Consider the following 20,884-nt stretch of genomic DNA (forward strand, 5'->3'; position numbering starts at 1 on the left):
CGGAAGAGTTATTGCTTGCCTTATAATTGCGACATGATTACTCTCTGCGTAATAAAAAAAATAAGCAAGTGATAATGGGATTCCATTGGAAGTATAAACTATAAATAAGTTTCGGTTTAAGCTCCCTATATTTATATGTTCCTATGGTAACCTAAAGCTACTGGGTCCCCAACGCATAACGGATGAATGTGTGCCTTACAAGCATGAAAAAAAAACAAAATAAATATATTGAACCAACTCACTACAGAAACAATATTTATCTACACACATGTTCGTTCCAAAGTGAGATCACAGGCCGGATGAAAAAAAAAAAAACCAACAGATACACACACATGGAAACATTTACTACATTAACTATAGACTTTAAGAAACAGAAACATGATCACATACACAGTACTAGAGGCAGTACAATTGAACACTCCGACCGAGACTACAGCCCAAACAACTATATGAGGAGTAAGTACAAAAACTACAACAATAACAAAAGAAATACTGAATGACTGAACTGAATTGAATTGACTGAACTGATACGCTAGACGTGAGTGAGTAGAAAAAAAGATCAGTTGAGTATTGGACGTCCTCGTTAGCGGTTGGTTAAAGTGCAAGAAAACGGGTATTTTCGAAAAAATATTAATTTTAACACGGCTAGTAAAAAAAAAAGAGAAATAGAATAAAAAAAGTAAAAATTATTTACAAAATATAAAATTTTTATTATTTAATTGGAAAAGAGTTTAAAGAACCTTTAAGTGTTTTTTTTTCAATATTTGGGGCATTTAATTACCAAATTGAAGTCATAAATAAAAGGAAGACCTAAAAAACACAAAAAGTGCAATATACTCAAAATACAAAAAAATTAAAACTCAGCAAGTATTAAGCAAAAAAAAAAAAACCAAAAAAAATTAACACATGTTTTCTTGGAAATAGAAAAAAGTGAAGTGCAGATAATTTAAACGGAAATAATAACTAAAATATATAAAATATTTTTAAAAATATTACAACAAGTGAAAATATTTGAAAAAGACGTGTGTGCTTGCAGTCATTTTAACGTAATGGCCCTCATTTGGTGCATAAAGAAAACCTACAACAACAACTAAAACAACTAAAAATATTCAAGAAAATCTTTTTTTACAAAAAGAAAACACAAACATATGTACATATGGAAAAAGAAACCTACTAAATAAAATAAAAATACATATCTTAAAGATTGTGTATCTTGTAACTTGAAAATGCATTTACTTCACACCAATAACAACTACACTATATCAAAATACAACTTGGTGTTGGTCTGTTTTTTATTGTTGTTATTCTTCTCTACAACTACTTCATCTTCTTCTTGCGCTTTCGGAGAGTGTGGGCCATTTAGATACAAATATTGAGTTTGAGTATCTTTGAAATATAAAGAGTACTTAAAAGTGTGCGATCAATTATTCTACCTGCTCATATTAGTTGAATTTTTACCTACAAAAGAGCATAAATCAGTTCTCAAACAATATAATAGTTATGCACTCTGGGAGAACTGAGTTTTTATGTTATAAACAAAATAAATAACAACAAGAAAATAATAATAATTTGTATATATGGTTAAAAATGAAGAAGATAGAAAGAAAACAAATAACAAACAAAAACATTAAATAATTCAACAGTTATGCAAGCAAAATAGCAGTTAATTAAAGAGAAAATCGAATTAGAATTGTATTTCTTTAGTTGTGTTAGACCAGTTTACTTGTAGTACGGGACAGATCAAATATTTTTGAACAAACTGGATTATTACTTAGGAACTTCTGTTTTGATCAATAAAAATTTCGGAAATCTTGGGTTATTTATGAACCGATTGTCAAAGTGACGTGTCTTATTGTTCATTAATACAATGTCAATGGCGTTATGACACACCAAAAAGTGTCTTAATGTCCATGGACGTTCTAACAATTCTTCAAAGAGTCATAATGTCCATGGGCATTGTGACACTTCAAAAATAGAAATGTATTGGAAAATTTGTTAAGAATTTAGAGAAGATAATCATTAACCCATTTGCATTTGGGATTCCTCTAAAAACGGACGTTGGCCGATCCAAGGGGCTTTAAATTCTGGGGTATTTCGAATACCGGCTTTGTTGAATTAAGCCTTTTCCCACTCTTTGAAAGCCACGGACTTTATGTCGTTTCGCCCATTGACATATGTGGAGTACCGGCTTGGCTGAATTAAGCATTTTTTCACTTTTTGAAATCCACGGACTTTATGTCATTTTGCCCATAGACATATTTCGAATACAGGCTTCGCTAAATTAAGTCTTTCTTCACTCTTTGAAATCCAGGGACTTTATATCATTTCGTCCATAGACATTGAGGTACTTTTAAAATTCTCATAACGGTCATGGACACTATGACTAAATTATGTGTGTCATAACGTCCATGGACATTATGTTATTGGACATTACGACACGCCATCATTGTCAAATCGCATATTAGAGATTCATGAGCATCAGTCTTATGTAGGAATACCTCTCAATCGATGTACTACGTAGAAAACAAAAAAAATTGGAATAGTTCCACTTCCTCGATTAAAAGTTCATATCTCAGATATAATTAGTAAAACAGATATCTCTCCTATTTTTTAAATGGGTTCCAGTTTAAGAGTATTTGACCCTTTTCATTTGTAATATGTTTAGACATTTGTTATAGACCCACAAAGACGATCTAGCCATGTCCATCCTTCTGTCTAACTGTCTGGCTGTTTTTGTTAAAAGCACGATAGAGTTTTAAGGCGATCGCTCTATTGACACTATCCCTTATATAAGGTCCTTTTTCAGAAAATGACTTCAACGCTCACTTCTGTTTTAAAAGTATGAGTATAGCGATAATATTCGAAATCAATACAAACCAAAATCTATCTATGATAATCGACCCCTACACCGCATATAAGATCCCCTTCAAACGCTTATATCTGGCTAAAAAATACGTGTATAGCGATCAATTCGATAAGTTTAATACTAGCTAATAATTTACCTTGCACATTTTATAAGGTCCGCTTCAGAAGATTATAGCTATTAAATACAAAACATATAAGTGCTATACTAACTAAAATATGTATATCTACCGAATTTTACAACAATCTGTCCATTGTTGGCTTTATCGTTATCGAAAGAACTCAGTCCATAATTGGTTTAAACCATATTCCAAATATCAGCCTGATATTTATTGGGAAGTATTCCTATTACGGCATACGGTTTGATGGTGGGTATTTTAATGCGGATCAAAAATACTCTAATAAGATTTTTAATAATTTGAAATCCATTTCGAAAAAATTGCAGTAAAATTTTTTTTAAATATTGTGCTGAGATTCTGATTTTTAATAGCTTGGCCTTTTCAAAAGGTCATTCTATTTTTGAATCAGTTCTCAATCGATCCTATCATATTTTATAAAATCACTTGTTTAACTCTCTGACGTATACGGGATACCGTTGTCCTAAGATTTTTGTTTTCAGTTTTCTCGATTTAAAGCGTTATCATAAATTCACTGCTACAGTAAATGGTTATTTCCAAAGAAAACTACTTTTTTAGAATTTAATGTCACTAGATGTTCAAAAGGATAATATCCTTCGAATACACTTTTTACATTTTTTATCAAAAATTGTGAAGTTATATCCATAAAAAGTCCAGAGGTTTAGTTTTTAAAAATAGGTAAAAATGAAAACCTAATGCCACAGCATCAGGAAAAACTTCATATAAATCATATAAAATTAAAAAAAAAACCTAAATCCCATATTCTTAAATAACTACTTAAGTATTTCATTTAAGAACATTACTACATGTGTTTTTAGACCTAAATTCTTATCACTAAAGGAACTTAAGATTTTTTTAAAAAAATTCAAATAAATGAAATACAAAAAAAGAAATTCACAGCGGATGTTGTGTGCTGGAAACATTAAAGATTTAAAAAATAAAAACTGTAAATTATTTAATGACTACTACACATACACCCAACCAGACATAGTAAATCGTATTTTGTATATAAACAAAACTAAGAAAATACATACATATATATTAATAATAATAAAATGGACCCAGTGACAATTATACTTTATTATTTTTAATTTTAAATTCTTATCAGTTTAAGAAAAAACAAAAAAACAAGAAATGAAATTGAAATCGGGTTTTAAGTAAACTCTTTCATTTCTATGGTATTTGTTGTTCTGTTTTTTTTTTTAATAATATATATCTTAAAAATTTCTTTCATTTTTAAATATTTGACTAGTAAAAGTGATAAAAGAAATAGTGTTTCAAAATTATCTCACTCAGTTGACTTAATGATAATGAAAAATGTATTTTCTTTTTAGGGGGAGAGCATAAATATTATTTTCGGGTTACAACTTCTTAAAGGTTTCTTCACCAGATTTATGTATTTATTTACTTATGACTTTGACAAGAATTTAGATAAAAATGTGTTTGTCTAGAAATGCAATACAATATCAGTGCCAGCTAGGGGGTCATGCTATTTTTAGAAAACTTTAGTTTTAATACAGTAGATAGTAGATTATAACAAAAACGTTTGAAAAGGTCTTTAATATTACAGATCGTTAACTGTCCGATGACATACACTTAATACACTATCGGGCATGTTATGCGATCTTTTCATAGAATAAAATATATTTGTTGGTAAAAGAACTGTTCGCTGATCGTTTTATCTTTCAATGTTCAGAAATTTAGTTTCCTGGACGTAATTGCTAAGAATTTTTCAATCAGCGTTTGTGGGGAGTGTTATTTCCGAAATAACATCACTCCCAAGACACTTAGATGTAACATCGACAATTCTCTCACAGTGGCAAAGAGTTTTACTGCTCTCTACACATGCTCTACATTTATCTGAATCCGCACGTCAAATTGTGTATAGCTGTGACCATAATCAGAATACGTACCATCATACTAATCTAAGACTTGCATATTTTGTGGAGATTGCTCTAATCATGGTCACCCCATAGGATTTTGGTTTTTCTACTCATTGTTTCATTATTCCAAAAGCCCTAATGGGATTCTTTCACCCACATAATGAATTCGGTTAAAGCTTTCTTAGAATCCAATACGATCTCAGATATCATTTTATCACATGGTATCACACAAATTGCCTTCCTACTGCCGGTAAATATAGACCTGTGGATGTCATATATATTCTAATCGAATTAACACATTCAGAACTTCCGCGTGAAAGCTTGTGTTAAGATTAGTAATATATTTCTGTTTCTGGATCTTTAATATAGAACCGCAGGCCCACTTTATACCCCAATTTCATCCGTGTAGCAATGGATTTCTAATGGTATTTGGTCTAATGTTCCCCTTGAACAAGACATTCTATCTGAGATTAACGTTTCAAATTTTCCAACATATTCTGACCTAGGACTTTGTATAGTTCTCCAAGAGACCACTTATACACAAACAATATGTGGTCTGAACTCCCTGAAATAGTCTAATATTACATTTTTCGTCCAAAGAAGTCCATCAGATTATTGAAGGATAAACTAAAATTGGTCTAATTACAAGAAGCCGATGTACCATAGTAGGAATAATACTCCATGCCTATAGTTCTCCTACATATCGCCTAGCACCTGTATACTTTGTATGCCGTGGCTCTATTTCAAAATTAATAATTTTAAATCTGATTTAGAAGTAAAGTTAGAAATTATTGGCAAAAATAATGTTCGCCCCTGGGACTATTCTAATGTCATGTTCCAAATTTTACAAAAATAAATTGGAACATGCGATTTGCAGTTTGATTACAAGGTTTACAAGCCCTATTCGAGTGTTTCAGTTGTATGGGGGCTAGATGAAATAACTAATCCGATTTTAACCAATTTCAATTTGTATAATACATGGTTCAATATATGATCATGTACCAAACATCATTTCAATATCTTAGAAATCGATTCAGAAATGATTCTAATCCGAATTCTATATTTTAAGGTGTGTATGGTAATATTCCCTTCCTCTAAAGTGGTTTGGGGTACAAAAATTATGAAATACTATAATACAACGCTGATTATGAACTTGACAAATATGTTGTTAATGTTTAAAAGCATGTAATTACAAAAAACAAATAAAATTGAGAATGATATCATTTTACACTGTACAACAAATTTTTAGAGTAATTTTAAACTACATAAATGAGAAGTAACCATACAGATAAAAACATACATATTCGCAAATATTTTAAATAACAAGACAAAAGATTAAATTAATTTAACCTTTTTTTTTTGTGCTGAAATTTAAATCCAACATCATAAAAATTAAGATTTAAATTAATGTGCCTTTATTACAAGTGCATGTTTTATTTTTCTTGTCTAAATTATTGTGCAACAATATGAAATCATCTAATTAAAATTTTGCAACAGACGAAATTTTAGATGAAGAATTTCAATGTCCATATGTTCTTAGTATTTTAACGGATATGCGATCAGTTTTATTTGAAGATCAGTTGTATTTGAAGATGCAATGCATCTGCCATGAGATACATCGACATGTGAGATATTCGTAATAGAAGTAATTCTACGAAAACAACTAAACAAACAGCTTTGTGAAAAATTAAAAAATTATGAATTTATTTAGGAAAAACATTTAGGAACCAAGTCGAGCATAGCCGACCTTATGATGCCCTTTACCAGTTCTATTTTAAAATGAATCTATGTTGATTTAACTCCAATGAATATATTTATTTGTTCGTCAAACGTCAAACGATAAGATCCCATTCCTCTCGTATGTATGCTCACACATGCATAAAAAACCAGCAGAACCAATCATACAAGTTGTTTTTTACTCTCTGCCTTTCTCTGCTTTAAAGCTGTTCCATTCGCCCTTTGGTTGATGACTATTTTCGTGTGGCCCGGTACCCATATAATGGGTCCCTCAATTTAGACTCATTCATGTATTTACGATTTCCTACTGGTATTTGCTCTAGAAACAAAGAAAAATATTAAATATAAGAAGAGTGGAAGTAGAGGAAGTGACATAGTAGACATCATTCTCTTAGTGTCTGAACTTTATCGCAGCAATATATACTGATGCTCTACTGTTTCTAGTTCCTATTGGTGTTAGCATATAAATGCATACAAAAGATCGCTTTTAGTACCATTATCAGATTGATTTATTTGGCACCAATTTAGTCTACAAAGCCTTACATATCCTAAACTGCGCCATGATCAAACCATGGTAGTGACATAAAAGGGTTCATCCGCTTTTCCCCACTATTAAGCTGCACTTTAGAAGCTCGTTTGTTCAGATCATATGCGGTCTCATTACCTTGTAGTACTTACACAACCTGAATTTAATTGTGCTTAAAAAAGCTGCTTGTACAAATTGCATAATCTAATCCCTAAGTCCTGGCTGTTAACATTAAGTGTAATATTTAACCCCGCTCCGATGCGCCTTATAATTATTCACTCACAATTTACACTCACAATTTATTTCGGGATAATATTATCTGCGTCGTAAATGTTGATGAAATATTCCAACACATATTGTTCACTTTTTGTAGGGGATTATACTGATGTTTGGTCCTACAACCAATACCGCCTCAAAATCATTATTTGGGTCGATTTATGTTAAATAAAATTTAAATTATGCAACAACGACAAATCCCATTGAAAAGGATAAAAATTGAAACATTATTTCTCCCATTTGCTCATATATCATTGAACCTCCCAGATCGGGCCTTGAAGTTCATTGCTTAAACTATTTAGCCCCATATTTTTACAATTGCATTAAAAATATTTTTTTTTCCATATGGCGAAACAAGTTCTACTTAAATTAATAAACAGAATAGTTTTTCGTTAAAACCCCGTGTTATGCAGTTACCTTTAAGTTTGTTTTTTTAAGATCAAATTTTTTACTCTCCAAAATAAACAAAATTCAAACCAACAGCCACATATAAAAATGACTTCATAAATTCAACAAAAAAACAAAATAAATTTAAATATGTGTGTCTCGAGAAGTTTTGTTGACTTTTCAATTATTTTATGATCGTTTTTTGTTTATACAAGTTTTTTTTTTCATCAAATGTTTTTGCGGTTAATATTAAGCAAATGAAGAGAAAAAATAGAATAAACAAAAGATCATACTAAATGAATGAATCAATTGTAGTAGTTGGAACGATTTCGTTATAAACGCATAACGCTCTTTCGAGTGAATAATGTAATAAGTAAAAAATTTTGAAAAATAAATTAAAACATTAAAATGTCTGCATAACTTTCGAATAATTCGCAGTACTCAGTTCAAAATGTTTAAATTTTAAGTTAGAACACTATAGCAGTAAATTGACAATATATTTACATATCTAACATATGGCCATGTCTATATATATGAAAATATTTTAGAACAAACATCTAAGAAATAAAACAAAAAAACTGCAAAGATACTTTCTCAATGCCCGCATTTAACTGGAAATCCATTTGAAGAAAAGTGTGTATTTTGTGGCAAGAAAATCCCGCAATAAAAAACTATTGTTTTAAATTTTAAATAGACCATGGACTTTAAATCTTATTCATATTTTCCATTCTTTTACTTATTTTTTAGTATAACTTTTTTCTTTCAGTGAAAATGTGTTAAAATTAGAGAAAAGAAAACAAAATTTCCATTTTTTTTGAAAACAACGTTTTCTTGTACCGCAAAACTGTTAATTGCAGTAATTAGATACATATTCTCCCTTAGAAATCCACAATTAATATTAAAATCTGTTAAAAACAGAAAAAGATTACAAATAAAACGAACCTCAAACGACGAACAACAAAAACAACAATGAAACGCAGTAAGTGGAGCTTAAGCTTCACTCAACATTCTATACTCTCATGGTCTTTAATGACAATATTGTTGCTAAATAATGGACCACAATTGTCGTATGGTCATGGTCCCACCACATTTATGCCAGCCTTGGAATGTTACGACAAATATAATAAACCTCAGGTAAGTTAAACAAGGTTTTAGTTATGTATTTAGTTTTATGAATGCTAGGCTATTTAACATTATGGTTTTAATCGATTAATCGAACAAAAGTAACCGGATGAGTTTCATTAATATTTTAGATTAAGTTTTAATAAAAAAATCGAATAAGTATCCATTAGTGCTGTTAAAGTATTGAGTCATGGGTATCGAGTATTTGCCCTATTTTTCTTGTTTTAATTTAACGGCTATTACAGCTCTAGTGCTTTTTAAAAAAAGCAGTGATGTCCAGATTTAATTTACTAAAGAAGTGAAAAAATTGAGTAAAATTGAGTAATCAAAAGAAGTTGAATATTGCAGCAGTTTTTCCTAGATCATATGGGAATGGGTACTAGCATACCCCTATGACCTGGGAAAAACTTTACTTACCAGCTAAGTAATATTAGAGCAAAGTGGAAGCACTTACTTTTAAGAGAAGAGGCACTCAGTGTTACATAGACGATTTTTTATACCCTACAATACTATAGTGATGAGTTTGTGCTGATGTTTGTACACCCAAACATAATGTGCCTACACCTGCACCTTATATACCAATTGGCTCAGAGTCACCTCTCATTGATTATTAAGTATTCAATCAACAAGTTTTTATACCCTATACCACTAAAGTGGGGAGAATATTATGCTTTTGTGCTGATGTTTATACCCCCAAGAATATTGTTCCTATATTCACATTGTAAACCAATCGGCTCAGAATCAGTATGTCCGTCGATTTAGCCACGTTCGTCTGTCAGTGTTTTCATAATTGAAATGAAATTTGACTAATACACTTCTTTGGTTCAAAAAGGAACCTATTGGAAATGGTTAAAGTCGGACCATTATTTCGCCTAACCCCATATATGTATACCCCCCGAATTGTTAAAATATTTCAAAATTTTTGCATAATATTCACTTGTGTAGGATATTATATGATCGGCCACTCCCGACTATTTTAATTAATTCAAAACAAATTCTATGAATTTTTCTAAAGCATTATCAAAATATTAAATTCAGAAATAATAACAAAGATTAGTCCATTAATATATCGATATTTAAATATTTCAATACAAAAATACCCACCCATAAATCAAGTACACTAGATTTAAAGAGAATTTCGGTTCTTATGAGTCGATCCATTTATTACTTGTTAGATTTGTTATCGGATGTCTATAGCATTATGAATAGTTAACTTTTGGAATAGTTGGAAATTATGATGTACATCAATGTAATATCAAATTCTAAAAAAAACACACCTAAACCTCTATTGGGCCTCAGGTTTACTCCTTAACCAGTGCCTCAGGTGGGAATCGAACAAATTTATACCATTGACCGAAGAAAACACACCTTAGCCTCAATTTGGCCTCAGGTGTACTTCTTAACCAGTGCCTCAGGTGAAAATCGAAACCATTTATATCACTGACCGACATCTGCAAAATTTATAAAAGACTTTAATATTTCAAAACAAATCAAGTTTGCCGGATTTTTGTAATACTATTTAAGAGAATTAACTAAGTATAATCAGGTAATTGTTTGCAAGAATGGACCCTAATGAAATGTAACTGAGAAATCGTTTTTTACGAGGGCCATTTATGGGGAGTAAGTTCAAGTATGCCCTTTCCTCAAAAATAGACTATGATTTTTATAAAATTCTTTTAAGCCGGTAATAAGCGTTAGGGCAACATATATACTGATAGGATTAATTATGGCTCATGTATTCAGATAGGATTAAATATGGCTCTATTAAAATATACTAATTGTTGGATAAATACAACTAACTGGTGGAAAATTTAATCACGTTGTTGTCTATTTCAAATATATATTACCATGTCAATAACATTCCGAGTGCGCCTTTATGGAGGGGCCAAAAGATTTATAGGTATACGATCAGTATTTACATGTGTAAATATATAACTCCATCCTCTGTCATGATGATGGAAATTATTAGTCCATAATCTTAGGGTTTATTGTCTAAAACTTTTTCGATCAACAGATAATATTTTAGGAATTTTCAGCCTTTAGACCAACATTGGTAAATGCTTTCGTTAGAGATAAAAGATTTTATACGCATATCTAAATATTTTTTTCAAATATGCTCTTCTCTTTAAAAAAAAGTGAATTATTTTAAACGTGATTTAAGCTTTTCTGTCTATGACCACAGATCATATAATTTATACAAAATTTCATCAAATAAATATTAATTTAATGTGAATGATACATATCAATTACTTTAAATTAATTCCTTAAACGACAGACTATACACTTTATTTAGATAAGTTAAAAATGTTTTTTGATGAAAAAGTGACATCAACAAATTATTAAATAAATTTTTAAACTGAATACATAATTTGTGCAGAGACTTTTATAGAATTTTTCCAAATAAAAATAAGTAAATAATTAAAGTCGGGCGAGACCGACATTTATAATATCCCACACCTGTTACAAAACAGATGTGATTTATAGGGTCAAATGAGGCCCTATAATTATAGAGTTCATGAGGGTCATCAAGGTTAGTATAGAACTTGTTTTTGCAACTTTTTGTTGAGATACAAGTATATTAAACATAATTATGAACATAAAAACCCTATTCGGCAGGGTCAGGGTTAAATCGATCGATCTAGAACATTTTGAATAGGCTTCGTCTTTGTGCCCAAAAACATGCATGATTTATGAAAATTGCTGCCTGTAGCTTGCGTATAAAGTTTACAATGACCCAGATAGATTGACGTCATGTCTTAACCGACTTAGAAGGTCATTCTGTGTCGATCGGTAGGTATACTTTTGTGCGTTACAAACATCAGTACAAACGCATTATACCCTCAAAACTGTAGTGCGAAACTCTATGAGACAAGATATGTATAATGCAATTATCGTATAATTTCAAAGGATCAATGAGGGATTAAAATGATAATCTTCAGAGCTATTGCTGCAGGTCGGACATAATCCAAAATTCAGTTTTTTGATCGAAGGCTATTAGAAAATATGTAAAAAATTTGACCTATTTTATCCATTTTCAAAAGATTTCATTTCTGTGCCGATTGGTCCATATTTTATCAAAGATTTATATGCACAGCCAGCCAGCTGTATTGACAGCCGGTTATGTTTTAATCGAATCAGAAAGTGATGACTTTAAGGTGGGTGTTGTGCGTTTCAAACATCAGCACAAACCCTCATCACTATAGTGGTGTTGGGTATAAATAGTAAAATGTCTTTTAACATTTAAAGCTAATTATCTCGAAACAACCTATTTTGTTGTAGGTCTGAATTAATTTCCACAGTTAAAAGAAGTTTTTTCGAAACATATATAAATGCATATTTTATATATTTATTTATTATACCCTACACCACTTTAGTAGGGAGGTTATATTGAATTTGAGCTGATGTTGTAACATACAAAAATACCTTAAAGTATACCAATCGGCTTAGAATCGTTTTCTGAGTCGATTAAGCTATGTCCGTCAGTCCGTCCTTCTGGCTGGCTGTCCATGTGAACCTTGTGCGCAAGGTACAGGTCGCAATTTTCAAAATAATTGGATGAAATTTGGCACGAACGTTTTACTTAAGGACGAAGTCTATTGAAAATGGTTAAAATCGGTCTATTATTTCACTTAACCCCCATAGAACAGAACCCCCCGAAAAGGGCTTCTGAGCTCATAATTATGTTAAATATGTAGATATATCGATAAAATACGGCACAACTAAGTTTAATAGAAGTCTTAATAACTCTGCCAAATTTCATAAAGATCGGGCCCCATTTGACCCTAGCTCCCATACAAAGTCCCCTTCAGAAAATTACTTGAATGTCCCAAATTAACTTATAAACACAAATATCGCCATGAAATTGAGCACAATAAAATATTATGTGAATATAAATATATTCACAAAATTTTATCGGGCTTGGTCCATATTTGCCACTAGCCAATATAAAGCCTCTTTCAGAAAATTAGTTTTTCATCCATAAATTGCTTAAATGTATCAAACAAGGAAATATTGAAGATAAATTATTATGAAAAATAAATCACATTTAATATTCATAACTGGTGTAGGGTATCATATGGTCGGCCACGCCCGACTATACTTTTTTACTTGTTTTTGTATTGTATATCATACGTGAGTAAAACATCCAAGAATAAAATCCTTTCGAAATATTATCTGGGACTTGATAAGGATTTATAATATTTAAAATTGAAAATATACAATGTTTTTAATTTAATAAAACTATTGGTCTATTCTTTAAAATTAATCCATTAAGTACATTAACGTGCAAATAATTTGATTTTCAAAATCAATTATCCAGTTCATTAAAAAATAACATATAGAAATTTTTTATATTGAAATGATGACCTAATCATGTTAATGATTTTTATTTTGCACTTAAATATTTATAGAAATGTATGCCGGAATTCATAAATGCTGCTTACCAATTGCAAATCGAAGCAACAAATACATGCGGCGAGCAGGGTGAAAATCACTTTTGTGTACAAACAATGAACTCAAACTACAAGAACTGTGAATTTTGCAGGTAAATATACATGAAATAATAGAAAACACAGATTAAAAAAATAAACACAATTTTGCAAAATTTCCGCAAAAAAATAAAGTTATTAACTTAAACTTATTTAATGATAATTTTTTGTATAATATTATTTATGACAACAGATGGGAAGATCACAATCCATCGTATTTAACGGATTTGCATGATCCACAAAATCCATCATGGTGGCAATCGGAAACCATGTATGAAGGCATACAACATCCCAATCATGTCAATTTAACATTGCATTTACGTAAGTTTCTTTAAAAGGCTGATTAAAATTTTAATTAATTTAATTAAACATTTTTAAAAATTAGGCAAATCTTTTGATATTACTTATGTACGTCTATTGTTCCGTTCTCCCCGACCGGAATCGTTTGCCATTTACAAACGTACTTGTGAGTCCTGTCCTTGGATACCTTACCAATATTACAGTGCCACTTGTAGAGATACTTATGCCTTACCCGACTCTAGAGCCATACGTAAGGGTGAGGGTGAAGCCCATGCTTTGTGTACCAGTGAATACAGTGATATATCACCTTTAAGAGATGGTGAAATTGCCTTCTCCACATTGGAAGGTCGTCCCAGTGGTATTAATTTTGAACGCAGCACTGAATTGCAGGTATGTAAAACGAGAAATTGATAGTTAAAAGAGTAAATTAATTTCTCTTAATATTCACCATCACACTCTCTTTTTAAGGAATGGGTAACCGCCACTGATATTCGTATTACTCTTGATCGTCTCAATACTTTTGGTGATGAACTCTTCGGTGATGCTCAAGTATTGAGATCATATTTTTATGCCATTTCTGATATAGCTGTTGGTGCACGTTGCAAGTGTAATGGTCACGCTAGTAAATGTGTGCCCAGCACAGGCATGAATGGTGAACGCAGACTGGTGTGTGAATGTCGTCACAACACCGATGGTCCAGATTGTGACAAATGTCTGCCATTGTACAATGACGTCAAATGGAAAAGGGCCACATCAACAGAAGTCAACGAATGTAAAGGTGAGTGGTGTATGGTTGTAGCTGCTCTGGTGATTGTTGTTTGTCTCGATTGTAGTGTGTTGTTGATCTAAAGAGGATTTGTTGTGTGCCTTAAATGGTTAGAACCAGAATTAAGTTTTCTTTAGTGTTTTCATTGTGGAAGTAGTATTAAAAGCCGTTAGTTAGTTATATTTCTTTAGAATCGTATGGTATGTGAATGTTGAGCTGTTTAAAAATAATTTAGTTTTGTAGAGATTTTCTTGGTGTTAAGAATGGAAGTGTTTTGTTTTTTATTACTATTAAGTGTTTGGGTGGTTTCCAGTCATTGGGAGTATTCTTTGGAAACAAATAAGATAGATCTTCATCCTGTTGTATGGTATTTGGTTAACAGTAAGTTAAGGTGTATATACAGAATGTATAGTTGGATTATTAATCCATAATCTCATACATAAGAGTTTTTAATCACTACAACAATATATATTCTCCAAATTTATTTCGTCTACCGTCTCAACTATAGTTTGTTCTATATACCCGGTTCTACTCTCAACTATTATCCGGTTTATATTTTCGTTTGTCTGAAGTTTGGATTAGAATATATAAATATATATATAATTCCGACAATAGTCCGGTGTATGTATCGATAATCTTTGGAACTTAAGTTTGATACTTTGTTTCGACTAGAATCTTCATTTTCAACTAGAATCTGGTTTTGGACTCGATAAATAGTTTTGTCTATTGTTTCGACTATAATTTGATCTATTACGATGACTTTAAAGTCTCGTTTTTATAGTAACCTATAATCTGATCCATATTCTCCACTGGTATATTGTCCAGTTTACAAATTGACTATAGTCTGGTCCATAGTCCCGAAGTTTGGCCTACGGTCTGGTCTTTAGTCTAGATTATAATCTGGTCCATAGTCTCTACTAATGTTTGGACTAAAGTTTCGACTAGAATCTGGTCTATATTATCAAATAGAATCATGTCAATAGACTCTCTATAATTAAGACAATAGTAGACCATTATAGTTTAGTTTAGATTATAGTTTAGTTTAGGGTCTTGAATAAGTTTCGATCTGGAATATAATTTGCTATATTGCTCAGTCTTTTTTATAATCATCACAGTTTAGTCCTTTATCTAGAGATACCTTAATTGCAATTAAATATATAAAGGATCAATTCTCATATCAGTCAACGACTCAGATCTCCCGGATAGAAGTCAGATAAATTAATAATTCTTTTTAAAGAATCAAAAAGAAGTTCAAGAAGTTATGTAATGTTGATAGAAGGATGTATAGTACATCAAATCCGAAGAAATACACCTAAGCCACTATCGATACGCTCCTTTTCATGGAAAAAATAATATTTTGTTCCCTGAGTATATTATTTTAAATGTTCAGAAACTCTGTTTCGTGGACGTAATTCCTAAGAATTTTCCAATTAGTGTTAGTCAGGAATGTTATTTTCGGAATGACATCATTTCCAAGATACTTGGATCTAACTTCAACAAATGCCTGAGAGTGGCAGAGAAAGTGCTTCAGAGTTACTTATATATTTTATCCATTTTTTTCCTACAGCCTGTAATTGTAACGGTTATGCTGATAAATGTTTCTTCGATGCCCATCTCTACAATATGACCGGTCATGGTGGTCACTGTTTAGATTGTCGCGACAATCGTGATGGTCCCAATTGTGAACGTTGTAAGGAGAATTTCTATATGCGCGAAGATAGTTATTGTATTCATTGTGGTTGTGATCCTGTCGGTTCGCGTTCACTACAATGTAACAGCCAAGGCAAGTGTCAATGTAAACCTGGTGTTACTGGCGATAAATGTGATCGTTGTGAAGCAAATTACTATCAATTTGGTCCACATGGTTGCCAGCCTTGCGGTTGTGATCCTCGTGGTTCATTTGGTAATATGCCTTCTTGTGATCCCGAGACGGGTATATGTCATTGCAAAGACAATGTAGAGGGTAAACGTTGTAATGAGTAAGTTGTCTGAGTTATGGGAATATTTTCCATGATTTAAATTTAATATTTTATTTACAGATGTAAACCTGGCTTCTTTAACTTGGACATGACTAATCGTTTTGGTTGCACACCCTGTTTCTGTTACGGTCACACTTCAGAGTGTCAAACTGCCCCAGGTTATTCCGTAGTTTCTACTACTTCCAATTTCAATAAACATAAAGAACGTTGGAGTGCTGTAGATTTGTATGCCCAAGATATTGACATTAAGTATAACCAATATAGTCACAGTATTGGTACTACTGCCCATGGCAATGATTATGTGTATTTCCAAGCTCCTGAACGTTTCTTGGGTGATCAAAGAGCTTCTTATAATCGTGATTTAAAATTCAAATTGCAATTGGTGGGTCAAATTGCTCCGAGCACTAGTGCCAGTGATATTATTTTGGAAGGTGCTGGTACTAAAATTTCATTACCCATTTTCGCCCAAGGCAATGGTATGCCCGATAATGATGTAAAGGAATATACTTTCCGTTTGCATGAACATCGTGACTATCAGTGGCAACCTAGTCAATCGGCCAGAGGTTTCCTGTCTATACTTTCCAATTTGACAGCCATCAAGATTCGCGGTACTTACTCGAAGCAAGGTGAGGCTATTTTGGATGATGTTGAATTGCAAACAGCTCATAGAGGTGCTGCTGGTCAACCTGCTACCTGGATTGAACAATGTACTTGTCCCGAAGGTTATTTGGGTCAGTTCTGTGAATCTTGTGCTCCTGGTTATCGCCATAGTCCCGCCAGAGGTGGTCCATTTATGCCTTGTATTCCTTGTGATTGTAATGGTCATGCTGAAATTTGTGATTCCGAAACTGGTCGTTGTATCTGTCAACACAATACCACTGGTGATAACTGTGACCAGTGTGCCAAGGGTTACTATGGTAATGCTTTGGGTGGTACTCCTTACGACTGCAAACGTTGTCCCTGTCCCAATGACGGTGCCTGTATGCAAATCAATGGTGATACTGTCATCTGTACCGAGTGTCCTGTCGGTTACTTTGGAGCCCGTTGTGAACAATGTTCGGATGGTTTCTATGGTGATCCTACCGGTTTATATGGCGAAGTACAAACATGTAAATCATGTGACTGTAACGGCAATGTAGATCCTAATGCTGTGGGTAATTGTAACCGTACCTCTGGTGAATGTTTGAAATGTATCCACAACACCGCTGGAAAATATTGTGATGAATGTTTACCCGGTCATTTCGGTGATCCTCTAGCCTTGCCACATGGTCAATGTGATCGTTGCAGTTGTTATCCTCCAGGTACAGAACAAAATAATGATGGTATTTCCCAGTGTGATCAAGTTACTGGCCAGTGTCATTGTAAACCTAGTGTTATTGGACGCGATTGTGGTGAATGTCAGCCAGGCTATTTCAATATCATGTCTGGCAATGGTTGTGAGAACTGTATGTGCGATCCTATTGGTTCCTATAATTCTACCTGTGATCGTTCTTCGGGTCAATGTTTCTGCAAGCCTGGTGTTGTAGGTTTGCATTGTGATCAATGTGATGTTTATCATTATGGCTTCTCCTCCGAAGGCTGCAAACCTTGTGAATGTGATGAAAGTGGTTCAAAGGGCTTCCAGTGCGATCAAAATGGTCAATGTCCTTGCAATGACAATGTGGAAGGCAGACGTTGTGATCGTTGTAAGGAAAACAAATACGATCGTCATTTAGGCTGTATCGACTGTCCCGATTGTTACAATCTTGTACAAGATGCCGCCAATGAACACAGAGCTAAATTGAAGAATTTAAGCTCCACTTTGGATGAAATTGCTCGTACGCCGGTCACCAACGATGGTGAATTTGAAGCCAAATTGAAGTCTGTGCAAGAGAAGGTAGATATTTTGTTAAATGATGCCAAATATGGAGCTGGCGATAGTGGTAAAACTTACGTTGAAGTTTTGAGTGATTTGCACAAACGTTTGGAAAGCATTAATAGCCATTTAGATAGCGCCGATGCTCTGCAAGACTCAGCCAATGAAGAGATTGAAAAGGCTAAACACAATCATACCATTGCCCAAGATATTATACAAGCTGCCAAGACTGATTTGAAAAATGCTTTGGATTTGTTACATGATGAAGGTGAACAGGCTTTGGCTAAAGCCCAAAATAAATCCGTTGAGTTTGGTGTACAGTCCGATCAAATTTCCGATATATCACGTGAAGCTAGAGCTTTGGCCGATCGTTTGGAATCGGAGGCACAATTTGATTTGAAAAATGCCAAGGATGCCAATGATGCAGTAGAAAAGGCTTATGAATTGGCCAAGAGTGCCATTAATTTGCAACAGAAAGTAAGCGATGAATTAAGAACTGAAGTACGTTTAGAATTGGATACTGTTAAACAAGGTTTGGGAACCGCCACCCAAACAACTAAGGAAGCTTTACGTAAAGCCAATGAAGTTTATGATGCTGCCTTGAGTTTGTTGAATGATGTTTCTGGTTTAAGTGCACCTGAAATCGACATTAAGAAATTCAAGGAAGAAGCTTTAGAAGCCAACAAACAAGCCGATGAGCTTTTGCAGCAAGTCAATGACATTTCAAATAGTAATGGTGATCTTTTCGAAAACTTTGAACAGGAAATAAGTTTGGCTGATGTTATGTTAGAAAGGTAAGTGGTATTGTCAGAGTAAAAGTTAAAGAATTGCTAATGATTTGATAAAAATATTTTAGAGCCAATCAACAAAAATTGGATGATATTGATTTGTTAAAGAGAGCTCAAGATGCTTTCGATAAGGCCACCAAGGCTGTAGAACAAGGTGACAATACTTTGAAGGAGGCTAATAATACCTATCACACTTTGGCCGGTAAGTTTAAAGTTTTCACGGAAATAAAAAAAAACGTTGTTTTATGTTGAATTTTATTAAGGTTTCCAATCGGATGTACAAAAATCTTCCCAGAAGGCAGATTTGGCTTTACAAACTGTACCCAGCATTGAGCAAGAGATTGAAAAGGCTGAAAATCTAATTAGACAAGCCGAAGAAGCTTTGGATGGAGCCAATAAGAATGCCAACGAAGCCAAAATGAATGCCCAAGAGGCACAACAAAAATATGCCGAACAAGCTTCAAAGGTAAAATAGGTTTTTTCCCGAAAGTAAATGAGGTTTAATTAAGTATATTTTCTTTCTTATACAATAGGATGCCGAATTTATACGCAAACGCGCTAATGAAACTAAAGTCAGTGCACGCAAATTGAGAGATGAAGCCGATCAATTAAATCATCGTGTTAAAGTAACCGAAATCGATATTGGTAAACTCGAAGAATCTTCTAGTAAAGATGATAATTTAGTAGATGATGCCAAACGCAAGGTTTGTAAAATTACTTCAAAATTGGAAAATTTTAATTCAAAAACGATCATTTAAACTTGTATTACAGGTGGGTCAAGCCAAGGCCGATACTGAAGAAGCTAAAAAACAAATCGACAAAGCTGTCAATGAGCTGGATGATATTAATGAAGAATTAATTAATCTTAAAGATATTAATACAGCTGATTTAGATAAACTAGGTGAGTTAGAAAAATGTATATAAATTTAAGTTATTTATTTCTTCTTTTTTTATTTTATATTTCAGAAAAACGTTTGGATGCCGTTGAATTGGATGTTAATCGTGCCAATTTAACTGGTCGCATTGAGAAATTCCGGGAAATGCGCAATATACAAAAGAAAACTGTAGAAAAATACGAAAAAGAACTATTGGAACTGCAACAGGAAGTCCACAATGTTCGTTTAATATCCGAAGCTTTGCCTGCCAATTGCTTCTCCAGAAGTAGACTTGAACCTTAAAGTGTATAATGGCCATAGCACTATTACTACCAATTACCACCTATAAAATAAAACATCAGAACAATTTCAAATGCAATTTTGATTCAAAGCCAGAACAAACATTTTATTTTTAGGTTAAACAAAACTAATAACAACAAATATAATCATAATAATTCTTATTTAGTTAAAATCATTATTAAGCTTTATTAAGAAATACATAGTAACTAGAGAGAAAAGAAAACAAACAAAACAACAAAGTGCCTTAAGATAAGGAATCCATGTTAATCCTTGCAACAAAAAAAACTTTAAACTAACTGCCCTTTTTTATATGTATGGAATTTTTGCTTCTCATTTATAGTTTTCGTGTTTTTAATGTAAACATTCATTGTATTAATGATAAATCATGTGAAACGTTACTTTCTATTCGAATAATAATTAAATATAATTTAAGTTTAATTTCAAGCATTTTTCTACACTATTATTTTCATTAATTACACTACAATTCTAAAACTGCAACATAGTATTTCTTTTACGAAATACTACTTCTAGCATGCACAATGGGCATCTGTGTGTATCTTTACGTTTTTTTTTTTTTTTGTAATGTACGTTTATGTGCCAATAT

At 32.5% G+C, this 20,884-nt stretch overlaps 1 protein-coding gene across 4 annotated transcripts; it reads left to right on the top strand.

Moving 5' to 3' along the window:
- The first annotated feature begins 536 nt into the window (after positions 1–536).
- LOC111687565 (laminin subunit gamma-1) lies at positions 537–20,724 on the top strand. Of its 4 annotated transcripts, none has more exons than XM_046953330.1 (13): positions 537–679; positions 8,575–8,942; positions 13,340–13,473; positions 13,611–13,738; positions 13,803–14,107; positions 14,186–14,495; positions 16,051–16,462; positions 16,523–19,111; positions 19,174–19,307; positions 19,369–19,571; positions 19,639–19,809; positions 19,877–20,006; positions 20,072–20,724. In XM_046953330.1, exons 2-13 carry the CDS (start codon positions 8,778–8,780, stop codon positions 20,281–20,283), a joined length of 4,893 nt encoding a protein of 1,630 aa, XP_046809286.1. In that variant the 5' UTR covers positions 537–679; positions 8,575–8,777; the 3' UTR covers positions 20,284–20,724. The 4 variants fall into 4 exon arrangements, with proteins under 4 accessions (XP_046809286.1, XP_046809285.1, XP_046809288.1 ...); XM_046953329.1 differs by having other exon boundaries at positions 572–1,283; XM_046953332.1 differs by having other exon boundaries at positions 572–1,150.
- Positions 20,725–20,884: the final 160 nt, after the last annotated feature.

This window comes from Lucilia cuprina, chromosome 5, assembly GCF_022045245.1.
Source record: "Lucilia cuprina isolate Lc7/37 chromosome 5, ASM2204524v1, whole genome shotgun sequence".
Classification (NCBI taxonomy): Eukaryota; Metazoa; Arthropoda; class Insecta; order Diptera; family Calliphoridae; genus Lucilia; species Lucilia cuprina.

What these genes read in the sequence shown, in the direction of transcription:
- LOC111687565 (XM_046953330.1), top strand. Translation starts at nt 8,778, where the DNA reads ATGAAACGCAGTAAGTGGAGCTTAAGCTTCACTCAACATTCTATACTC. An exon ending in AACGCAGCACTGAATTGCAG is followed by an intron (nt 14,108 to 14,185) that starts GTATGTAAAACG and finishes TCTCTTTTTAAG; the next exon opens with GAATGGGTAACCGCCACTGA. An exon ending in AGAAGTCAACGAATGTAAAG is followed by an intron (nt 14,496 to 16,050) that starts GTGAGTGGTGTA and finishes TTTTTCCTACAG; the next exon opens with CCTGTAATTGTAACGGTTAT.